The following is a 26,327-nucleotide window of genomic DNA, read 5'->3' as shown; positions in this document are numbered from 1 at the left end:
TCTTTGTAAGCCTAGTACTTATTCTATCAGTTTCTTTTGCCGAACCGCTAAGTTACGGGGCCGTAAACACACCAGCATCAGTTGTCAAGCGATATTGGGGGGACAAACACAGACACACAAACACATACATACATACATATATATATATATATATATATATATATATACATACATACGATGGGCTTCTTTCAGTTTCCGTCTACCAAATCCACTCACAAGGCTTTAGTCAGCCCGAGGCTATGGTAGAAGACACTTGTCCAAGGTGCCATGCAGTGAGACTGAACCCAGTACCATGTGGCTGGTAAGCAAGCTACTTACCACACAGCCACTCCACCACCTTTGTGAAATAAAAATATAGCTTTATTTAATTCATCAGATGTCTTTCTATCTATGTGGACACACACACACACACAGAATAAGTAACAGACTTTAAAAAATATATTGGTGTCGATTGTTTGACTAAGATCCTTCAAGATGGTGCTTCAGCTTGGCCACAGTTCAATGACCAAAATATGTAAAACAAAGATAAAGAGCTAAAGCATTTGTCTTTACAGTTACACTTTCTTTATTTGGTTATTCATTGAAAACTCACGACAATGTCCACTCTCTTAACAACGAGATCTTTTATAGCCAAACAGTCCTCTCCTGGACCCTAAATGCCAGTGGTGAATGTATATGTGGTTGTGGTGTTAGCAAAGATGAGTGAATTTTTTGGCTATTTTCTGCTTTCTTCTTGGATGGAACTCATGGAAGATGGAGACCCAGGAAACATGGGACAAAGTACTGAAGGATGACCTCAGGAAGCTGAACCTTTTGGATGAGATGATAAAGGACCAGGATACCTAGCATCTTGCTATACACAATATAGGGTTAGGGTTAGGGTTATACACAAGAAGACCTTTCCTTCACAGGTGAAGAGGATTGACCTGCAAGATTCTTGTGCCAATTCCATGTAAAAAGCACTTGTGCTGGTGCCACAGAAACCAAGCAAAATCAGACTGGAACATGGTGCAGTTCTCTGGCTTGCCAGCTCTGGTCAAATTGTCCAACCCATGCTAGCATGGAAAATGGACGTTAAAGGATGAGGATGATGATTTAGGTGATGCTGGGTGATCATGGCCTCAGTAATTTTGCAGTTGGTCTTTTGAAGTTGGCAATGTGAGGCCCATGACCACCACACCAGGCAATTCTCAGGATGCACTGGAGGCAGCTCATATGGAAGTGCTTGAAGAACTCCAAGCTTCACCGAAAAGGCGGTGATACAAACAGCTTGGAATGTGGTGACCAGTGTGAAAAAACGAATACTTTTGTATAGGCACAGATGTAGCTGTATGGTTAAGAAGTTTGCTTCCCAACCATGTGGTCTCATGTTCAATCCTACTGTGTGACACTGGAGCTGTGTGAAATGAAGTGCTTTGCTCAAGGACACAACACACTACCCAGTTCAAGAATTGAAACCTCAATCTTGCAATCATGAGTGCAATGCTCTCATCTCTAGGTCACATGTCTTTACTGTATTCACTGAAATTTACTAGTGTCTTTTACTATTTTACTATAGTCCTGGATTAACAAAAGCTTTGCAAATGGATTTGGTAGACAGAAACTGAAAGAAGCTTGTTGTGTGTATATCATCGTCATTACATGGAGGCATGTGGTTTAGTGTTTAGGGTGTTGGACTCATGATTGTAAGATTGTGGTTTCAATTCCTGGACTGGGCAATGCATTGTGTTCTTGAACAAAACACTTCATTTCATGTTGCTGCAGTCCAGTTTACTCAGGCCTGCCTGATCAGTTGACAAAGATTTTCACATATTGAAGAAGAGTTATGAATAATTTTTGGCCAGTATAATTGCATAATAAAAAAAAAAAAAAATTAAATTAACTAGTGTGGCTGTGTGGTAAGAAGTTTGCTTGCCAACCACATGGTTCCTGGGTTCAGTCTCACTGTGTGGTTCCTGGGGCGCGTTTTCAGGCTGACTAAAACCTTGCGAATGGATTTGGTTGGAGGGAACTGAAAGAAGCCCATTGCGTGTGTGCACGCATGGGTGCATGCGTGTGTGTGTGTTGGTGTGTCTGTGTGTCCCTCACCACATCTTGACAACTGGTGATGGTGTGTTAACATCCCCATAACTTAACAATTTGGCCAAAGAGACGAACAGAATAAGTAACAGGCTTAAAAAAAAAAAGTACTGGGTTTGATCCATTTCACTAAAATTCTTCAAGGCAGTGCTCCAGCATGACCACAGTCAAATTACTGAAACAAGTAAAACAATAAAAGAATTCCTTTTAAATCTGTAAAATACTTACAGTGTTTCTGATAGTCTACTATACTAGGGCCGATTACTTGATGTTCTGTTGAGTTGTCAGACACTTGCATCCAGGGTGGCAAACCCCCGCTGTGTACATTGGGAATGTTTACATTCTTCTGCATAATAAAAACAACAATAACAATATTGGTATTAAGATACAAAAATATTAAAATCAATTCTTGAAGATCAATGGGTATGAGTAAGTATCTCATTTATTTCTTTGCCACATTTATTACTGATGAAGGGAGGGTTCTTCTGAACTAACCCTGAAATCGGTCCGATATGGTAATAATGGAATTTTTTTAGAAATTTCAGTTGACTTTTTTTTTTGAGTAGCATGCGTATTGTGAAACATTATATGGTTATGGACAATGTGTTCAATTTCGGCATATTTGGCATTAGAAATTTTTTCGTTTGCCCTTATTTATGAGTTGTTTATAAATTTAACCTTTAAAGGTATTTTTTAATATGCTGGCCATTGATTATCCTATATTAAATATATATATATAATAGGTATATCTGTTCCCTGACTTATCGTCTCTTAGATGACTCATGTATATATATATATAAATAATATGCAAGAAGATCCGTCCTCCATAGTAAAAGTGTTAAGGCTGCATCTCCTGGTGAAGAGGATTGGCCTGAAAGAGTCCTGTGTCAGTGCCACATAAAAGGCACTCCTGCAGGTGCACACACGAGTCACATGTGCCAGTGTCACATGAAAGTGCTCATGCTGGTGGCACGTTAAAAGCACCCAGCACACACTGTAAAGTGGTTGGTGTTAGGAAGGGCATCGACCTGTAGGAAACCAAGTCAAATTAGACTGGAACCCGGTGAAGCTTACCAGCTCTGGTCAAACTGTCCAACCCATACCAGCATGGAAAATGGACATTAAAGGAGTATGATATTTATACATAAGGACACAGATGTGCGTCATAGCCAGCTGGAGATGATGTTTCCTGGGGCTGAAACAACAGTAACATTCATCCCAACCAGGACTGCCAAATTATGTTGGCAAATAATCTTTACTTTAAAGTACTGATACTGTATGTCTCTCCTTGAGAGATTTAGAAATAATAAAGTTTATATATCTATATATACACAATGGTCTTCTTTCAGTTTCTTATTTCTTTATTGCCCACAAGGGGCTAAACACAGAGGGGACACACAAAGACAAACAAAGGGATTAAGTTGATTACATCACCCCCAGTGCGTAACTGGTACTTAATTTATTGACCCTAAATTAAGGCGGTGAGCTGGCAGATGCGTTAGCATGCCAGGCGAAATGCTTAGCGGTATTTTGTCTGCCATTACGTTGTGAGTTCAAATTCCGCCGAGGTCGACTTTACCTTTCATCCTTTCGGGTTCGATAAATTAAGTACCATTTACGCACTGGGGTTGATGTAATCGACTTAATACCTATGTCTGTCTTTGTTTGTCCCCTCTATGTTTAGCCCCTTGTGGGTAGTAAAGAAATAGGTACTTAATTTATCGACCCTGAAAGGATGAAAGGCAAAGTTGACCTCGGCTGAAATTGAACTCAGAATGTAAAGACAGACAAAATACCGCTAAGCATTTTGCCCGGTGTGCTAACGTTTCTGCCAGCTTGCCGCCTTCTTTCAGTTTCTGTCTACCAAATCTGCTCACAAGGCATTAGTCGGCCCAAGGCTGTAGTAGAAGACACTTGACCAAGGTGCCACTAAGTGGGGCTCAACCTGGAACCATGTGGTTTGGAAGCAGGCTTCATACCACACAGTTATGTGAAGGTTGGTTGTGCGGTCAGAACAAATTTGAACTGAATAAAATTTTGTTTAGTCTTCATTACTGCTTGATGCAACTACTACATTAACTTATATATTTGCATGTTCACATGCATGCACATGCACACATGTGTACACACACACATGTGTACACACACACGTGTACACACACACACACTCACACACAGAACAAACTTTCAGTTTCCGTTTACAAGATTCACTCACAAGGCTTTGGTTAACATGGAGCAAGAGAAAAAAATCACTTGCCCAAGGAGCCATGAAGTGGGATTGAACCTAAAACCATGTGGTTGGGAAGTGCACTGCTTAACCACACAGCCATGCCTCCACCTGTATGCGTACACAATATTTAAATAATTAAGATATATAAATACACTTACCTTCATTTTAATAAGAGTTAGGCCATCACCAAATGCTGCGATGGTCTTCTTGAATTGTGGTAATGTGTGTGATGTAACATCTGGTTTTAATGATTGCCTTGTAATGTTCTTAGCCTTGCAGATGACACAATGTTAAACGACATGTGGAGAAAAAAGATAAAAATTATCAATTTATTACAACCTCAAACTAATTACAGTAATTAATTACAAAGTTTAACTGATTTAAAAAGAGGGCACTGACGGCACCAGCAGGAATATTTTATAGCAGATGTCTAACCTATTTTTCTATCTTTGTCTTTTACTTGTTTCAGTCATTGGATGGCAGCCATGCTGGAGCATCACCTCGAAGGGTTTCTGTTGAACCAATTGACCCCAATGATAATTGTTTTTTTTTCAATCTGGTACTTATTCTATTGGAACCTTTTGCCAAACTGCTAAGTCACTGGGATACTCTTTACTCTTTTACTTGTTTCAGTCATTTGACTGCGGCCATGCTGGAGCACCGCCTTTTATTCGAGCAAATCGACCCCGGGACTTATTCTTTGTAAGCCCAGTACTTATTCTATCAGTCTCTTTTGCTGAACCGCTAAGTGACGGGGACGTAAACACACCAGCATCTAGGGGGACAAACAGAGACACATAAATATACACACACATATATATATATACATATATACGACGGGCTTCTTTCAGTTTCCGTCTACCAAATCCACTCACAAGGCTTTGGTCGGCCCGAGGCTATAGCAGAAGACACTTGCCCAAGATGCCACGCAGTGGGACTGAACCCGGAACCATGTGGTTGGTTAGCAAGCTACTTACCACACAGCCACTCCTGCGCCTATGGATGTATGCAAACCAACATTGGTTGTCAAACAGTGGGGAGGAGACAAACACAAAGGCACACATGCGTACATACAAGAATATGATGGGGTTCCACACAGTTTCCATTTACCAGATTTACTTGCAAGGTGTTGGCATGTCTGGGGCCATAGAAGAAGAAACTTGCCCAAGGTGGCACCTAGTGAGACTGAACTTGAAATCTCATAGTTTCAAAGCAAGTTTCTTCACCACACAGTCATGTTTGTGCCCCTCTCTTATCATTTACTTGTTTCAGTTATTACACTGTGGCCATTCTGGGGCTCTGCATAGAGGAATTTTAGTCGTACTAATCGACCTCAGTACTTATTTTCTTTTTAAGCCTGCTTCTTATTATATCAGTCTCTTTTGCTGAACTGCTAAGTTACAGGAATGTAAACACACCAACACCGGCTGTCGAGCAGTAGTGAGGAACAAACACAGACACAAAGACGTACCCACAAAGATATGTGTGTGTGTGTGTGTATATGTGAAGATGCATGGCTCAGTGGTTAGAGCGTTGAACTAATGACCGTGAAGTTGTGACTTCGTATCTCGGACCAGGCTGCGTGTTGTGTTCTTGAGCAAGACACTTTATTTCACGTTGCTCCAGTTCACTCAGCTGTAGAAATGAGTTGCAACGTCACTGGTGCCAAGCTGTATTGGCCTTTGCCTTTCCTTTGGATAACATCGGTGGCATGGTGAGAGGGGAGACTGGTATTCATGGGTGACTGCTAGTCTTCCATAAACAACCTTGCCCGGTCTTGTGCCTCGGAGGGTAACTTTCTAGGTGCAATACCATGGTCATTTGTGACCGAAGGAGGTCTCTGATATATATATATATATAAACAAACTTCGGTTGTAGAACAAACAACAAATTTAAGGTCATCCACTTAACATATCATATCTTGAACATTTAATCACATACAAAGAAATGCTTTTTCTTATACATAGAATACGGATGCACAAAATCACAGAAGAGGCAACAATATTTCATTTAGACAAGCATATACTCTTCTCATTTACTTGAGCACTTCTATTGCTCTCCTATTAACCTTCTTGTTCCTAATAAGAAACAATCACTATTATTATTGATATATATATATATATATATATATATATAATAGGCGCAGGAGTGGCTGTGTGGTAAGTAGCTTGTTTACCAACCACATGGTTCAGGGTTCAGTCCCACTGCGTGGCACCTTGGGCAAGTGTCTTCTACTATAGCCTCGGGCCGACCAAGGCCTTGTGAGTGGATTTGGTAGACGGAAACTGAAAGAAGCCCGTCGTATATATGTATATATATATATATGCATGTGTGTGTTTGTGTGTCTGTGTTTGTCCCCCTAGCATTGCTTGACAACCGATGCTGGTGTGTTTATGTCCCTGTAACTTAGCAGTTCGGCAAAAGAGACCGATAGAATAAGTACTGGGCTTACAAAAGAATAAGTCCCGGGGTCGAGTTGCTCGATTAAAGGCGGTGCTCCAGCATGGCCACAGTCAAATGACTGAAACAAGTAAAAAAGAGTAAAAAGAATATATATATATATACAATGGGCTTCTTTCAGTTTCTGTCTACCAAATCCACTCACAAGGCTTTGGTCATCCTGAAGCAGTAGCAGAAGACTCTTGCCGAGGGTGCTACACAACAGGACTGAACTCCAAAACCATTTGGTTTGGAAGCAAACTTCATACTACACAGCCATGCCTGTGCCTACGTATGTATTTTTTAAATGGCTTAGTCAGATGAGGAAGGGCAGTGGCCAGATCTTTTCTAGGGATTGAACCTAAATCCATATAGTTGAGACGCAAACTTCTTAACCATATAGCTATGGCAAAATGTAATAAGAATAACGATGATGACAACAATCAATACATAATCTTAAAGATGTGTAACTGGCAGTTCAATTGAATTGAACCCAGTACATTACTGGTGATGGCCAGGTCACAGATCTCATTACACAGGCTGACGAAACCTGCTCCTGGTACTATGTAAACCAGTATTACCAGCTCCATGGTTGAATGGATGGTGACTAAACCAGTTCCTCCACTTGAGTAGCTTACTACTTTTGTGAGGAGGATTTCTGGAAACCTAGCAGGACTAAAAACAAGGCCTATCAAGGGACAGATGGCAATCCAGTTGGGAGAGGAAATGGAAAACCATTCCCAATATCTTTGCCATGTAAACCTTATGAAGAAGTAAAGCTATGGCTTCATCCGAAGGGAGAACTTGTGTTTAATTGGGAAGTCTTTCATTGTAGTGTCATCCACAAGTGTAACCAGATGGGAAGGGACCGTTGTGCTTTGGGTGGCACCACTTCTGGGTCTGCTGTAGACTATAAGTCTGTATAGGCTGTACTGAAACCACTTAACAGTAGTTTTAATGTTAGGACACAGACGCTACTCACTGTTAAATGCAAGAATTGATATAGTAATACATGATCTGTTTATTGTTTGAAACAGGGGTGGAAAACTGAAGGGCTGCCCCTGCTGGCACACACTCTAGCTATGCAACTGGTGTCATCAACATACTGCAAAAGTGTATGATACAGAATGACAACGACATGACTCATACTCTATTTAATTTAGAAAGATGAGAAGCAAATTCAAACTTCATTAAATTTGAATTCGCAATGTAGATTTATGAAGGTAAGTACTGGAAATGATTCAAGTCTATAAAGCTTCAAGGTTGCTCTGACAACCAAGGACAAGTACCTCTCCAAGCTGTGTTTTCTGGCCTAGGAGGTCATGCTGAGAATTGGCCCATTAATCCAGATTATTCTCAGCATTTTTTCCCAATCATTCGGCAAATCTAGGCCTAGAAGGACATGCTGAGAATTGACCCATTCACTCAGGCCATTCTCAGCAATTTCCTCCAAAAATCATCATCATCATCGTTTAATGTCTGTCTTTCATGATGGCCTGGGTTGAATGGCTCAAGAGGAGCTAGCAAGCCAGAGAACAGCTAAGGTCTCCATTGTCTGCTGTGGCATGGCTTCTATGGCTGGATACTCCTACTAATGCCAACCACTTTACAGCATCTAGGAGGTGTCTTTTGCGTGGCACCATGAAGCTGTCTCTATCTTTGCACTAAGGTCACACATTTCGAAGAACTAATACGGTCAGTGAAAGACTACTGCTTATTTTATTAAGCTTTGTGCAATGTAAGACAAAGTTGATGTCAGCAGGCAAGGATGCAGCCACATATCACATCGTCCGATGCTCTACTAATTCTGCCATTCATGATCCCAACACTACTACTACTACTACTGCTACTACTGCTACTACTGCAACCGCCGCCACCATCACCAACAACAACAATATCATCATCATCATCGTCGTCGTCATTTAACGTCTGTTTTCCATGCTAGCATGGGTTGGACGGTTCGATCGGGGTCTGGAAAGCCAGGAGGCTGCACCAGGCTCCAGTCTGATCTGGCAGTGTTTCTCTAGCTGGATACCCCTTCCTAACGCCAACCACTCCGTGAGTGTAGTGGGTGCTTTTTATGTGCCACCGGCACAGGGGCCAGAGGAGGCTGGCAGCGGCCACGGTCAGTTGGTGGTTTTTAACGGTGCTTTTTAACATAATAAAAATAATGACAAGCACGACAAAGAAACATCTAAATCAGTTGTTTTCAGCTGGGGTCCATATAAGATCTTGTTGTTAAAATGTATGTGCAATGACTTGCTTATTCCTCTACAATACACAAAATATTTCAAAATTTTGTTGCTAAAACTTATCTGCAATAAATTGGTTTACTGCACAATTCCTAATGATAATTAATTCTTAAAACACAATAGGATTTTTGAAACATTGAATGGCTATTGAGAGTCCAGAAAAGTAAAACAGAAATCAAAGGGGTCTATAGGCAAAAAATGGTTGAGAACTACTGATCAAAATAATCCTTTCTACTGAAAGCACAAGGCCTGAAATTTGGGGGTAGGGACTAAGTCAATTACATCAACCCCAGTGCCTAACTAGTGCTTAATTTATTGACCCCGAAAGGATGAGAGGCAAAGTCAACGTTAGCAGAATTTGAACTCAGAACATAGTGATGGGCGAAATACCACTAAGCATTTAGCCCAGCGTGCTAAAGATTCTGCCAGCTCACTGCTGACTGATCAAAATAATAGTTGCTTGACCCATTGAACCATTTTTCTAAAATATGAAAAAAAAAAACAAAACAAAAAAAACTTTGAATTGCCCAGTCTTAGATATGTACTATCAGTAGAAAATAAATGGGATGGGGTACATTTTTGATAATAGGTTTTCTAGAGCAGTTCTGACCAAGGGTTAAAAACGACAATGAAGACAGAAGACAGAATGAGGAAGATAGAAGATACAAACCTCAGGAACATGAGAAGCAACGGAAGACTTATGTAACTCAGCTTTATGTATGTCTTGCATTTTCTGAAATGATTTAAAAAAAAATTAAATTGGAGAAAACAATACAAAACAAAGCAAAAAAAAAACACCCCCAAAAAACAAAAAAGATAATTATAGTGCAATATTAATTATCAACTGTGGAGGCGCAATGGCCCAGTGGTTAGGGCAGCAGATTCGCGTTTGTAGGATCATGGTTTTGATTCCCAGACCGGGCGTTGCGAGTGCTTATTGAGCAAAAACACCTAAAGCTCCACGAGGCTCCGGCAGGGGGTGGTGGCCATCCCTGCTGCACTCTTTCGCCGCAACTTCCTCCCACTCTTTCTTCTGTTGGCCTGCTCGCTTAGCCAGTGGGGTGGCGTCATTTGAAGGCTAAAACAATGCGAAGCGCATTGTGACCAGCAATGTGTAGCAACATCTGATAGCCTGTTCGGTCACGGTGATCATGGTGATTAATTATCAACTAAAGGTGGTCCTCCACCCAGACATCGACCCTGATGGCTGCAGCAAGCTAAAGAACTACACTAACAGTTTAACTGTCTCTTTGTTTCAGTCTTTGTATTTAGATGCAGAAGCTCACTTTGCCAGAGCCAGTTTCAGCCGGGTTGGTACCGAAAGGGTAAAGACCTAAAGTTACTTGACCAGTCCAGTACCTGAACTTCTGTCCTGGACATTGTGCCACACTCTGTAAACTAAATGTAAACAGAAAATAAAGGACTGAAAAAATCTAAAGATAAAATGCATCATACCACAAAAATTTCTGTCTGGAATTGTTTTTCAAGATCTTTAGTTGCCTTCAGCACAGATTCATTATGTCTGAAAAACAAAAGATAATTGCATCTATGATAATATTTTATAGCATATCAAAAGAAATTGTCAAATATGTAGAGGTGCTGGAAATTTCCTGACGTTAAGGGTATCATGAAAGGCCTAGTCGGAAGCCCTCACTTCTGAATTCTTTTACAGGGCTTAGAAAAACTGGAGGAAACTGCAACAAGCGTGTGAATCTGGGTGAGGAATATGTTGGATAAAATCATGATTAACTGATCTCCTTGTATTTTTTTTTTTTACCCAAAGCCAGAAACTTTTCAGCACCCCTCTTGTATGTGTGTGTATATTTCTATATACAAGGGGTGGGGCTATGGCCTAGTTGGTGGCTCAACTTTCCAAGTTCTTTTACAGGGCTTAGAAAAACTGAAGGACCACTGCAACAAGTGTGTGAATCTGAGTGAGGAATATGTTGAATAAAATCATAATTAACTGATCTCCTTGTATTTTTTTTAACCCAAAGCCATTGCAATTTGAGGAGTCACCTGGACACATTGTCGGCACAATTTATCCTGTCACAAAAGTGGCAAAAACGTTAGCACTCTGGGGTGAAATGCTTTAGTGGTATTTCGCCTGTCTTTATGTTCTGAGTTCAAATTCTGCTGAGGTCGACTTTGCCTTTCATCCTTTCAGGGTTGATAAATTAAGTACCAGTTGCATACTGGAGTCAATCTGATCGACCGGCCTCTCTTTTACTTGTTTTAGTCATTTGATTGTGGCACCGCCTTCAGTTGAGCAAATCGACCCCAGGACTTATTCTTTATAAGCCTAGTACTTATTCTATCGGTCACTTTTGCCGAACCGCTAAGTTACGGGGACGTAAACACACCAGCATCGGTTGTCAAACGATGTTGGGGGAACAAACACAGACACACAAACATATACATACACACACATACATACATCATCATCATCATCATCGTTTAACGTCCGCTTTCCATGCTAGCATGGGTTGGACGGTTCAACTGGGGTCTGGGGAGCCCGAAGGCTGCACCAGGCCAGTCAAATCTGGCAGTGTTTCTACAGCTGGATGCCCTTCCTAATGCCAACCACTCCGAGAGTGTAGTGGGTGATTTTATGTGCCACCGACACAGGTGCCAGACGAGGCTGGCGAATGGCCACGATCGGATGGTGTTTGTTACGTGCCCACAGCACGGAGGCCAGTCGATGCGGTACTGGCTACGGCCATGTTCGGATGGTTTTCTTATGTGCCACCGGCACTGGTACCACAAAGATACAAATTCCATTGATGTACATCTATTTTGATTTGGTTTTTGGTTTTCACTTGCCTCAGCAGGTCTTCACAAGTGTCACAAGAAGGAAGGTATGCACAGGTGGACTGACTATGTCCCAGGTAGGGGCCACGGGTTATGGCCTCACTAGTCTTGCCGGGTCTTCTCACGCACAGCATACTTCCAGAGGTCTCGGTCTCTAGTCATTTCCTTGGTGAGACCTAATGTTCGAAGGCTGTGCTTCACCACCTCGTCCCAGGTTTTCCTGGGTCTACCTCTCCCACAGGTTCCCTCAACTGCTAGGGTGTAGCACTTTTGCACACAACTATCTTCAGCCATTCTCGTCACATGACCATACCAGCGCAGCCGTCTCTCTTGCACACCACAACTGATGCTTCTTAGGTTCAACTTTTCTCTCAAGGTACTTACACTCTGTCGATTATGAACATTGACATTACACATCCATCGGAGCATACTGGCTTCATTTCTTGTGAGCTTACGCATATCCTCAGCAGTCACAGCCCATGTTTCACTACCCTGTAGCATGGCTGTACATACACATGCATCATACAGTCTGCCTTTTACTCTGAGCGCAGGCCTTTTGTCACCAGCAGGGGTAAGAGCTCTCTAAACTTTGCCCAGGCTATTCTTACTCTAGCAGTTACACTTTCAGCACACCCAACCCCGCTACTGACTTGGTCACCTAGCTAGCGGAAGCTATCAACTACTTCTAGTTTTTCTCCCTGGAACATGGTAGACGTTGGTCTCTGCACATTTTCAGTGTTTATTGCTCCTGAGCATCTGCCACAGACAAAAACTATTTTCCTAGTTAGCCTTCCTTTGACATTGCTACACCTCTTATGTGTCCATAGCTTGCACTTGGTGCACCTTATAGAGTTTCTACCTACACCTTTTTTGCAGATCGAGCAGGGCCATCTACCTGAAGGCGTTTGTGACTTGTCTACTTTCCTACTTATTAGGACTTTGGTTTTGGCTAGATTGATTCTGAGGCCCTTCGATTCTAGACCTTGCTTCCACACCTGAAACTTCTCCAGTTCTGAATAGTGACTCAGCAATTAGAGCAAGGTCATCAGCATAGAGGAGCTCCCAGGGGCATCCTGTCTTGAATTCCTCCGTTATTGCCTGGAGGACTATGATAAATAGGAGGGGACTGAGGACTGAACCTTGGTGGATCCCAACCTCTACCCGGAATTCTTCACTGTACTCGTTGCCAACCCTCACCTTACTAGCAGCATCTCTGTACATGGCTCGCACAGCTCTCACTAACCATTCATCTATCCCTAGTTTCCTCATTGACCACCAGATAAGGGATCAGGGGACCCTGTCAAAGGCTTTCTCCATGTCAACAAAAGCCAGGTACAAGGGCTTATCTTTGGCTAGGTATTTCTCCTGCAGCTGTCTTATCAGGAATATAGCATCAGTAGTACTTTTCCCTGGCACGAACCCAAACTGCATCTCATCTAAGCTAACTCTCTCTCTAATTAATTGGGCTATAACCCTCTCCATAACCTTCATTACCTGATCCAGCAGCTTGATGCCCCTGTAGTTATTTGTATCTAGGGCGTCACCTTTACCTTTGTAGCAGTTGACTATTATGCTGCTACACCAGTCATTGGGTATGACTCCTTCATGTATCACCTGGTTAACTATACGGGTGACTATGCTATAGCCGACACTACCAGATATTTTGAGCATCTCTGCAGTAATTCCTGATGGGCCTGGGGCTTTCCCTGTTTTCATGCTTGTAATTGCCTTAACTACTAAGGAACTGTTAACTCGGATTGCTGGTACCTCTGTTGGGTCGACATTCGGCAGACTCTCTTTATCCCATTCATTTTCCTCATTCAGCAACCTTTCATAGTGGCGTCTCCAAGCTTCTCTCTTTGCATCCTCATTTAGCGCAAGCGAACCGTCATCCTTGCGAACACATTTCTCTCCTACCACGTCACGATTCTCTCTCACACACTGTCTTGCAACACGAAATACCTCAAGTCTTTCGTCCTCACGGCGCAGGACATTGGCAAATTTCTTCTTATCTGCTTCCCCTCTGGCTAGATAGACCTGTCTCCTAGCTTCCCTTCTGGCAGTCTGATACACTTCCCTGCTACCACCGTTTTTCCAGGCCTTCCAAGCCTGTTCCTTTTGTCTAATAGCCCTGTCAACAATATTGTTCCACCACCACGTTATTTTGGGTCTTAAAGGGACTTTGCACCAGCCACAGATCTGGTCAGTGGCTTTCAGCAGGTTGTCCCTCAGAAGCGTCCAGTTGTCTTCTACCCCATGCGTAGCTATACCCCCTTCCATTTCGTCAAAGGCTTCAAGTAACATGTCTCTAAATCTCTGTCTATTCGCAGGGTCTTTAAGCTTCCAGACCCTTCTTCTCCATGTTGGTCGTCTTCTAGTCGCCCTCTTAGTCCTGATCCTAAAGTCACTAACTACCAGTCTATGTTGTGGGGTGCATTCTTCGCCTGGGAAGGTATTGGCATTTATAAGCAGCCATCTTTCCCTTTTTCTGGCAAGGATGTAGTCGATTTGGCTAGTATGCCGGCCCGATTGGTAGGTGACCAGGTGGCTTGTCGGTTTCCTGAAGTTAGTGTTGCAAACCATAAGACTATTCGCATCGCAGAACTCCAGCAGCCTGGTTCCCTCCTCGTTGCGGGAACCATAACCGTAGCCTCCATGTACGCCATGGAAGCCCCCAGCATGTCGTCCAACATGCCCATTGAAATCACCAGCCACAAAGAGGTCCCTGTCGTTCGTCAATGAAGTGGTCTGCAGTAGGGTGTCATAGAAACTGTCTTTCTGTCCATCGGGTAGCCCTGGCTGAGGGGCATAGGCCGATATAATGGTTGCTAATCTATGATGAAGCACTATTCTAATCTTAAGTATTCTGTCACTTACTCTGATTACCTCAATTACTTTATCTACCCATTTCTCAGCGATAAGTATACCCACGCCACCAACCCCGTCAGTGTTCCCTGCCCAGAAAATCTTGTACCTGTGTTCTTTGCCTGTGAGGAACCTAGCAGATCCTCCTCTCCACCTTATTTCTTGCATGCAACATACATCAACATATCTCCGTTCAAGCATCTCGACTATCTCGCCAGACCTACCTTTCAGTGTGCCAACGTTGAGGGTGCCCACCCTGAGGGTGTGGAAGGTATGGGCCCTAGAGGCCCAGGGACGGGGAGCAGTGGCGTCATGTACCTGAAAAGAAGAAAGCTCGCATTTGGCAGAATTCATAAGCAAAGCAATGATCTTAAGTTCAACCTACTACACCACACTATCATGTTTTGCGCCGTATGGTCACCACCTTATATAGTAGGGGTGGTATTAGCTTAAGGCCTTTAAGTATTCATGGAAGAAAAGCAAAGGAAGACAAGGTGAGATAAGGACTTCCGGTACAGGTGGAGGGGGCAGGTGCACCGCGCACTGGGGAAGATGAGATTTAAGCGACAAAAAGACAAGATTTGAGATGAAATGCTTGCGGTCGTGTGAATAAGTTTCTATGAGTGAAAGTTGGGAAAGATGGGGTAGAGATTTAAGCGACAGAAAGACAAGATTTGAGACGAAAAGCTTTGCGGTCGTGTGAATAAGTTTCTGTGAGTGAGAGTTTATATGTTGTGGAGAAATGCTTCAGCTAGCATTTGAGACGAAAGACAACGATAATAAAAGGGGAAACAATAAGGCATGATGGTGATAATACTTGCAAAAAAACAATGAAAGGAGGAAACAGGTCGGAAACTTAATATATCTTAGCTGATATTTTTCATCCTGAGGTTCGTGTTTCGTGTGTTACTGCCAGGAGAAAAAATACATATATATATATGACGGGCTTCTTTCAGTTTCCATCTACCAAATCCACTCACAAGACTTTGGTCAGCCCGAGGCTATAGAAGACATTTGCCCAAGGTGCCACGCAGTGGAACTGAACCTGGAACAGACACACAAACACACACACACCTATATATATATATATATATATATATATATATATATATATATATATATATATATATATATATACGACGAGCTTCTTTTAGTTTCCATCTACGAAATCCACTCACAAGGCTTTGGTCGGCCCGAGGTTATATTAGAAAACACTTGCCCAAGGTGCCACGCAGTGGGACTGAACCCAGAACAATGTGGTTGGTAAGCAAGCTACTCACCACACAGCCACTCCTATGCCTCTGTCCCCAAAATTTTGTGCCTAGAGTAGAAAAGAATTTATCCCTTCACAGTTTCTACAGATCATTTCCATCCTCTCTTCTAAATATGAGTAACCATGTAACTCCTCTACAAGAACCTGCTGTGCACCACACTTAAAACTTTTACTCTCTGAAATCCTAACAAAAAAACCCAATCCCACATTTCAAGTTTTCTAGTCTTGATTAAAAGAAAAAAATAGCAATTAGTATAAAATGTATAAAAGGACTTGAACTCGAATATGTGGCTTTGCATGAATGGGAGAAATTAAAAGATTAAAAATTTAATTGAGTGCAGAAGTGAATTAGTCCAGATCTGCTAGATTGAATTATATGCTTATAAAGTAGCATTCAGTATCTATGAGAATTTGGGGGAGTACGTAATGTCTGGTCTTTCGTATGTAGCCGGTATGTAATTGTGCATTTGTTTCGTGTACTGTGTTGTGTGTAAAAAACGTCCTGATGAGGGGAGTGTCGATTTTAAATATATGATATCATCATCGTTTAATGTCCGTTTTCCGCGCTAGCACGGGTTGGACGGTTCGACCGGAGTCTGGGAAGCCAGGGCTGCACCAGGCTCCAGTCTGATCTGGCAGTGTTTCTACAGCTGGATGCCCTTCCTAATGCCAACCACTCCACGAGTGTAGTGGGTGCTTTTTACATGCCACCTGCACAGGTGCCAGGAGGGGGGGGGTCTGGCATCGGCCATGTTCGGATGGTGCTTTTATGTGCCACCGGCACAGAAGCCAGTCGAGGCGGCGCTGGCAACGGCCACGTTCGGATGGTACTTTTTATGTGCCACCGACACAGGTATCACAACTACTGTTTCCATTGATACTTGTTTCGATGTTCGTGTACATGCACTTGACTCAACAGGTCTCCTCAAGCACAATGTTTCATATTAATTGGCGCATCTCTGAAACGGCCTGTAGATGAACTTTTATGTATTTTTGTAAGTGTGTATATTTATCTTCTATGTATTTTTCTCTGTAATTTTAATTCATCTTTTTAATGTCATTGTATGTTTTATTACCCCAAATTTTTAATTTAACAAATTTATACTAAACTAGCACCAAGACACGGCAACGCCGGGTAATAATGCTAGTATATATATGCATACACACAGACTCACAGAGACCCACTCACACGCACACACGCGTATATATATATATATATATATATATATAAATAAACGTTCATCAGTGTTTTGTTTCTTTCTATTTACATACTCTTTTACTTGTTTCAGTCATTTGACTGCGGCCATGCTGGAGCAACGCCTTTAGTCGAGCAAATCGACCCCGGGACTTATTCCTTGTAAGCCCAGTACTTATTCTTTGTAAGTCTATTACTTATTCTATCGGTCTCTTTTGCTGAACCGCTAAGTCACGTAAACAAACCAGCATCGGTTGTCAAGCAATGCTAGGGGGACAAACACAGATATACAAACATATATGCGACAGTCTTCTTTCAGTTTCCGTCTACCAAATCCACTCACAAGGCATTGGTCGGCCCGGGGTTATAGCAGAAGACACTTGCCCAAGATGCCACGCAGTGGGACTGAACCCGGAACCATGTGATTGGTTAGCAAGCTACTTACCACACAGCCACTCCTGCGCCTATAAATATATAAATATTTTATTTATCACTCCCAAGAAGTCCTATTTTTTCTTTTTCATCTTTCCTATCTCTCTCTTCTTTCGCCCTCTCTCACTTTCTTCATTTATACAATTCACATACATACATAGAAATATACATAATTACATCTATACACAATGCATATATACATACATACATACACAGAGATCAAAGGGCAAAAGGAAGTGATGTTTTCAAACGCTACACTTGTCTAGACATTCAATTGATACTATACTAATCACATTTCCTTTGCTAACCGAAATTTGAAAAAGCAAATCTCTCTCTCTCTCTCTCTCATTCTCTATCTCACTCTTTCGTAGCTAGAAATAGCAGCCAAATCACGAACAAATCATAGACATCTTTTTTCTATAGTTAGAAATAGCAGCCAAATCTGGCACAAATCATAAACATAAATGTTTCGTAGCTAGAAATAGCAGCCAAATCTCGAACAGATCATAGACATCTTTTTTCTATAGCTAGAAATAGCAGCCAAATCCCACATAATTCTTAGACATCTCACTCTCATAGCTAAAACTTAATTCAACTTAACTTAAACTAGTCGAGCAAATCAACACCTGTAAGCCTCGTAATTATTTTATCGGTTTCTTTCGCAGAACCGCTAAGTTATGGGGAGGTAAACACACCCACATCGGTTGTCAAGCGATGTTGGGGGGAGAAATACAGACACACAAACACACACACACGTACACACACACACACGCACGCACACACACACACACCTATATATGTATATATATATATACATGTTATATATATATATATATATAATATATATATATATATATATATATATATATATATATATATACGACGAGCTTCTTTTAGTTTCCATCTACGAAATCCACTCACAAGGCTTTGGTCGGCAAACAAAACACTTGCCCAAGGTGCCACGCAGTGGGACTGAACCCAGAGCAATGTTGTAAACAATCTATTTACCACACAGCCACTGCTGCACCCCTCTCTCTCTCTCTCCATCTATGTGTGTATATATATATATATATATATATATATATATATATATATATGTACTAGCAGTATCGCCCGGCGTTGCTCGGGTTTGTAAGGAAAATAACTATATAAGCATTTTTAGAGTTATAGCCAAAAAATAGCAAAAAAATGCATTAAGAATGGAAAAAAAATGATGGTAAATTTTTTAAAAATCGTTGACTCATCGTAGACATTTTTAGAGAGTTACTTCCCTTATATGATAGCGAAAAATGCATTAAAATGGAAAAAATTGATGGTAAATTTTTTTTTAAATCGTAGACTCATCGTAGACGCGCGCTAATACCCAGAAGGGCTCGATATGAATCACGACTATAAGATACCCGGTTTTGGTTAAACTGCACCGCAAAATGTTGGAAGGAATCTAAATCGTAGGAGACAGACACACAACCTCTCTTTTATATATAAAGATATATATATATATATATATATATATATATATATATATATATATATATATATATATAGAGATAGATAATAACAAAGGGTAAAATTAATTAATTAAGAAGTAATCAGTAATTTCACCAAGTAGAATTCGGCATGAAAAAGACCATTTCATGGTAAGCTTAAGTAATACTTTATAATTAGGGTTCAGCAAAGATTTGCTTCACCCACATACCGAAGTTTAGAAATAGCAGTCAAAAAATCTTTGTCCCCTCTGTGTTTTGCCCCTTGCCAGAACAAATTTAGACAAAATGTAAATAAACCAGAAATGGGGGGGGGGGGGGGGCAATGTTTTATCGTTTCGGGGTTGATAAATTAAGTATCAGTTACGCACTGGTGTCGAGGATTTTTTTCCCCAATTTATATCATAGCCTCCGACAAGCTGGGGCATCATTTTATGAAAAAATATTTCGAATTTTTACAATACGACCCAGAATTCACGCACCCTCATAGTCCCACACTTTTTTTTGTTGTTTTTGGCCCTTCAAAACCATGGGAGAAGCCTTTTTGGTCTAAAAACATAAAGAAAATATTCAAAAAATGTCGTTAATATTTTTATTGGGCGACGAAATTCATCGATTTAAGAAATTTTGCTGTTCTTTCTAGCGCATGCCAAGACGACCCTCCTCGTTTTTTTATGAATGTCGATAACGAATTGCTGCCGTCGATAACAAATCTGTCTTCGAACTGTCTCTCAAACAAACACTCCAGCCTTCACAAAACATATATTTTCCAAGACAACATTGCTTCTGTATATATATATATATACTAGCAGAATTGCCCGGCGATGCTCGGGGCTGAATGCTTGAAAGTACTGTTAATGATTGCACTGAATTATGATGATTATTCAGGCAAATATTGATATAAGTTTACGGTGGGAGATAAGGACTTAACGATCAAACGTGTGCCATTGCATTGTTTTGGGGGAACCAAATTTCTAATGAGCATTATAGGGGCACCAACTTCAAGTTTGAGAATGTGTGGTGGTAGTCCGGGGGGGCTCAAAGGAATTAAGTACCTCTATTGGATAGTTGATGACGTCTCTGGGTCAGGAGTTGTATCGATAGACTTATATACATAGACATCCCCAGGAATGAGTTTTAGCATTTTATCATTAATATGGTGAACAGTTTTATTCCTCGGGGCCAGAATAGCCCTTTGGCCAATCCAATCCATATTCTGATAATTAGCTTGTAGATCTGGGAACACTGCATCTCTGAGATCAGAAGGTGTTTTAACAATGGTACAAATGGAATCGATGGCAATATTACCATTTTCATCCCCTGGTATTTTGCCTTCGCCAAGTGCAAGGAGGGTGTGAGAAAATGCCGCTGATGTGATATTACGTCGCATATGAGCACGCATATTGGTGTGAAGTTTGAGAGTCTTCACCAGTGGCCACAATGTGGATGACTTAAGACACACACTTACTGCATCAGCTCTAGTCCCTTTGGGAATAATGGGAAGTGTTTGTCAGAAGTCCCCTGAAAGAAGAAGTGTTATGCCTCCCATGGGAGCTGAAGAGTGTTTGATGTCTCTGAGAGATCTATCTAGTGCCTCAAGAGCACCTCTGTGGGCCATCGTGCATTCATCCCAAACGATAAGCTTGCATCGTCTGAAGACTTCTGCCTGATCGAAGCTGTTACTGATGTTGCAAGTTGGTGTCTCAGTCTTCGCTAAGTCAAGTGGAAGCTTGAAAGTGGAGTGAGCTGTCCTGCCACCTGGCAACAAAGTAGCCGCAATTCCAGATGATGCCACAGCTATGGCAATGCTTTGTGTTCGCCTAATCTCAGCCAATATTAATTGTTGACAAAAGTTTTCCCAGTGCCCCAGGAGTGTCCAGGAAAAAAATCCCCCCAGCTTTGGCCCGGACTGAATTAACAACGGAGTTGTAAGCGAACTTCTGTTCTGGAAGGAGCTTTGGCTCATTGTCGGCTATGTACTCAGCAAGCTCGTCAACATTAAAACATGTCTCACGCAGCAAATGTGAAGACAGAGTGTTTGTGCCTTCCCGGTTTGTTGAAGGTAGGCCATAGACCGGCAAGGCACTACCACCCATATCAAGTACAGTATCTTCGAATGTAGTTTGTTACCACACAGCCACACCTGCCATATCTCCCCAGCTTTGGCCCGGACTGAATTAACAACGGAGTTGTAAGCGAACTTCTGTTCTGGAAGGAGCTTTGGCTCATTGTCGGCTATGTACTTGGCAAGCTCGTCAACATTAAAACATGTCTCACGCAGCAAATGTGAAGACAGAGTGTTTGTGCCTTCCCGTTTGTTGAAGGTAGGCCATAGACCGGCAAGGTACTACCGCCATATCAAGTACAGTATCTTCGAACGTAGTTTGTACACACACAGCCACACCTGCCCCTATGTATGTGTGTGTGTGTGTGTACGTGTGTGTGTATGGGTAGATATATATGCATGTATATATGTGTATATATATATATGTGTACATATTACATGTACATCTATATATATATATATATACATCTACACATAAAATACAAAATAGAAAGTTATATCTTGATATCGCTAGTGATAACAATACTCAAAATATATAACAGACTGGAATTGTAGGCCCGTCTCTTGCAATTTTGATCAATTGAATCTTGTATAGAAGTGTACGGCTGCAGCGAAATCATTTTTGGACTTCTTCTATCGAAGGCATTTTAACAAAAATGCTTCCGTAAAGACGGTACCTCTATTCAAGTTCAAGTCATTGATGCAATTTTATACGAATTGCTAATACACACACACACATAATAAGGGTTAAAAATTGAATACTAATTTGATTAATATGAATTGAAAACATGGTGTAGCATATAAGACCACAGCGGATCTTCTAGCAAAAAGGATGACCAGTATTAATTGCTCATCCCTTTTATATAAATACTTTCACTTTAATCATTGCACACTTGCAAAGACAAAGGAGGAGAAGTGTAGTGTAATGGTAGGTAGAGTGAACACTTGAAATGAAAGAGGGAAAAGGTAAAAATTTTACTTTTCTCGAATTTCTGCTTAATGGGGGTGAAATTGAAAAACTTTACATGCCACGACCCGATGGAATCTACTTGTAAAAATGATAGGTAAATTCCAATTGAAGAAATTCTATATTGTAGAATTGTATAAAAAACAAACTGTTTGGGAGGCAGATAAAATCTGCTTTTATCATAAGAGATATATATATATATTATCATATATATATTATATATAAAAGAATAAAAGAATGGAGTCGAATGAAGATTTTAACACAATTCCTTACTTTCAACACATGTTCGAAGACTGCATATTCTTAATTCCGAAGGAATAAAGTGTGATTATGCCGTCTTCTCATCAGGAAAGACAAGGTGATAATGAGTGTTTTTAAAAATCCGTTACAAGCAATGACGTCAAAATTGTTTGGAAGAGGAATTTATGAAAATAAGAAGGGGACTGTATGCATATAGAGTAACAGGTTTTGTTGAATTTTCTGCTGCTTTAAATAAAGCATATTATCTAACCACTGGTATTTGAGTACTTTTTTTTCCACTTTGTTTCACATTTATGTGTTTACGCCAGTATATATAATATAGCATTAAAGACCCCGTCATTGCCAGGTCATAGTGCTAGTGCATGTATATATGTGTACATATTACATGTACATCTATATATTACATCTACACATAAAATGCAAAATACAAAGTTATATCTTGATATCGCTAGTGATAACAATACTCAAAATATATAACAGACTGGAATTGTTAAAAAGATTTGAACACATGGAGGAAAACACCTTCGAAAAGTGTCTTGGTGCGACTATGAAAGACATCTAATCAGAGGTTTTAAATTCGCCACAATAGAAGCAAGGTTCGAGTCAACGAAGCGTGCAATTGAGTACTCAACTCGAACTTGCAAAGTGGAAATTTTATCTTTACCTTTATATCTGGGACGTAGGACATCCCGAAAAAAAATTAAAAATGCCCCCCCACCCAGAAGTAGAGGTAGGCTGGATTGTAGCCACACTTCTATACAAGAGGGAGGAGAAGATACACTTGATCGAAATTACAAGAGACGGGCTTACAATTCCAGTCTGTTATATATTTTGAGTATTGTTATCACTAGTGATATCAAGATATAACTTTGTATTTTGTATTTTATGTGTAGATGTATATATATAGATGTACATGTAATATGTAACATATATATGCACTAGCACTATGACCCGGCAACGACGGGTCTTTAATGCTAGTATATATATATATATATATATAATATATATATATAGGCGCAGGAGTGACTGTGTGGTAAGTAGCTTGCTTACCACCACATGGTCCGGGTTCAGTCCCACTGCATGGCACCTTGGGCAAGTGTCATCTACTATAGCCTCAGGCCAACCAAAGCCTTGTGAGTGGATTTGGTAGATGGAAACTGAAAGAAGCCCATCGTATATGTGTGTGTGTATTTGTGTGTCTGTGTTGTCCCCCAACATCACTTGACAACTGTTGTTGGTTTCTTTACATCCCCGTAACTTAGTGGTTCGGCAACAGTGACCAATAGAATAAATACTAGGCTTACAAAGAATAAGCTCTGGGGTCAATTTGCTCGACTAAAGGTGGTGCTCCAGCATGGGCATTCAAATGACTGAAACAAATAAAAGAGTAAAGGAGTATATATAATATGTGTACACAGTGTGTGTTGTCTCCCTCCTTGCTTTCATATCACATGATAGTTGTAAAAGGGTCATTGCTATCATCGAAGTGGTGTCATTCATTTCCAATGTTCAGCAGAAACATGTCTGGCCAGGTGGGAAATATCACCTAACTTGGTGACAGAAAGGGCATCCAGCTGAAGAAAACCTGCCTCAATAAATTCTGTCTGACCCATGCAAACATAAAGAAGAGAACATTTAAAACGATGATGATGATGATTTAAAGGGTGTACTGGCTGAATTTTATCACAATCCCAGCACTAGACAAAAAGATTTAAAGGGTCTCTCTTCATTTGATAACTTTTTTGTAGAACTAGATGCCCTATATCAGTGCCCAGCACCAGAGAGGGCACCTAATTTCTGGCAAGACTAAATTATTATATATATAATTTACATCTAATATAGGATAAAATTTTTCGAAAAAAATTCTATCAATGGCAGCATATTAAAAATACCTTTAAAGGTTAAATTTATAGACAACTTATAAACAAGGGCAAAAGAAAAAAAATTCTAATGCCAAATATGCCGAAAATAGACTTAAATCGTCAATAAACCATAATTTATCACTAGAAGCACGTGTCTCGAAGTAAGCCGACAGAAATTTCTTAAATTCCGTTATTATAGTATCAGTCCCAATTTGAGAGAGATAATTCATAGAATTTTCTCCTTGTCAGCGATAAATACGGTAAAAATAAATGAAATACTTACTTATAAGCAAACACTAAGTCATGAGCTCAGTGTTTGCTTCTTTCATGGGTATAAGTAAGTATTTCATTATTTCTTACTGTATTTATCGCTGACGAGGAGAAAATTCTTATGTGTGTGTGTGTGTGTGAACTCCCTCATAAACACACACATGTATGTACAGTCACACTCACACACATCACAGTCCGTCTTTCAATCTGTGTAGACCTTCCAGATACAGACAAGATTACAATCAGCTGTCAAAGCCAAAACATCACCCTTGTCATCCAATAACGCTATGATGACAACCCCAACATAAAAAGGAAAAATGGTTTCATACCATCTCCAAACTGTTTTTTAACATGTATTAAGATATTAAGCTACAGTAACACCCACCCTTAGTGGTTAGCCATATTGAGATGGCTAGTATACCTTATTGTCATGCAGTTACTATTTACATCTCGTTCAGAGATTTATTATTGCTTGCAGAGTTTTTCGAAATCAGTGACGAAAAGTTACTGGAAAAACCATATATAAGGATTTGCAAACGGTCTCCCTTCATCGAAAACCGGTGATTGCAGTACGCTGAAGACAGGCAAATACCTAGAAACTGCAGTCCGTGCAATCACTTAGGTTGACGAGGGAAGCATGACCTCCCTTGCAAATACCATAAGGCCACAGAAAGTGTGCCTAAAGCCAGCTGGAGACGATGATCTCCTGGGGCTAGAAGCTACAGTAACACCCACCCTTAGTGGTTAGCAATATTGAGATGGCTAGTATACTTATATTAAGATATTGTTTTATTGTAATAACTAGCAGTATCGCCCGGCGTTGCTCGGGTTTGTTTCGACCCGCTGGAATTGGAATTTTTGAAAAGTAAAAATTTTGCATTATTTAGCTTGTTATTGTGTTCAAGTGAACATTTTCTGGTTGAAATACACCAAAAAGTGGCGACAAAGCAGTGAAAAAATGGTAAAAATAGGGATTTTCATAGAAAAAAGCAGCTTTTTGATGTAAATAATTTTTGGTTTAACATGGTCCATTTGAATTTTATCTTCTACGGAAGGAAGAAGAGAACACTTCTTCTATCATACTCTCAATTTGGGTCAACTTGCGCCGCAGGGTCTCGGAGGAGATAGTTGAAGGCTACCAAACCTGCCGCACACAGACAACTTCGCTTTATATAGAGAGAGATAACACACACACATTAATACACGTACATACACACACACATGTATGTATGGATGTATGTATATATGTACATCTGTCCACTTCTTGCCATATTTTTATCCTTCACTTCCTACACAGACACACACGCACGCACACATACACACACACACGCACGCACCACATACACAACACACCTTCTTAGCTTACAATTTCTTTCTTTCAACAATTGACAACTGAAGTACACTTGCCAATTAATACTACCAAAATTTAGCGACAGATAGTAAATTAAAAACCAATTTACCTTTCTGCTGAGTTATGGCAATTCGACCGTTGGTGTGTGTTTGCAAATGTGTTCGAATGAGAAAGTGAATTGTGTTTGGCGCTTTTTTACTAATAACAAACACACACGTGTGTGTGTGTGTGTGTGTTCGAGTGTTTGTATGTAGTTGTTTGAAACGTTTGTGTTTGTCACTATCATATATGTATATGTTTGCGTGTGTATGTGTGTGTGTGTGAGGAATGGCAAACCAGATAGATAGAGCATGAAGTTCTTTTGAAGTTCGCGCTCCGTTTGTGTGCGTGCTTTAGGTGTACGTAGGTATGTGTCACTGAAGCCATACATATATACATACATAACCTCTCTCTCAGTCACTCACTACAAAAAGTGAATAAAAAAAGTTCAG

The 26,327-nt window shown here is 40.6% G+C and overlaps 1 protein-coding gene across 1 annotated transcript in view; it reads right to left on the bottom strand.

Annotated features, from left to right (window-relative positions):
• The window catches only part of LOC115221620, a 34,968-nt gene that overhangs the window by 5,606 nt on the left and 3,035 nt on the right, over positions 1-26,327 (bottom strand). The window contains exons 3-6 of the mRNA XM_036510970.1: positions 10,456-10,522; positions 9,671-9,733; positions 4,468-4,581; positions 2,308-2,425 (exon numbers count right to left, since the gene is read on the bottom strand). Of these exons, the coding sequence (XP_036366863.1) occupies positions 2,308-2,425; positions 4,468-4,581; positions 9,671-9,733; positions 10,456-10,522 (362 nt within the window). The remainder of the gene's footprint in view (positions 1-2,307; positions 2,426-4,467; positions 4,582-9,670; positions 9,734-10,455; positions 10,523-26,327) is intronic.

Source organism: Octopus sinensis, linkage group LG18 (genome assembly GCF_006345805.1).
Source record: "Octopus sinensis linkage group LG18, ASM634580v1, whole genome shotgun sequence".
Classification (NCBI taxonomy): domain Eukaryota; kingdom Metazoa; phylum Mollusca; class Cephalopoda; order Octopoda; family Octopodidae; genus Octopus; species Octopus sinensis.
The sequence above is the reverse complement of the archived record's forward strand: the minus strand, read 5'-3'. Positions and strand labels throughout refer to the sequence as shown.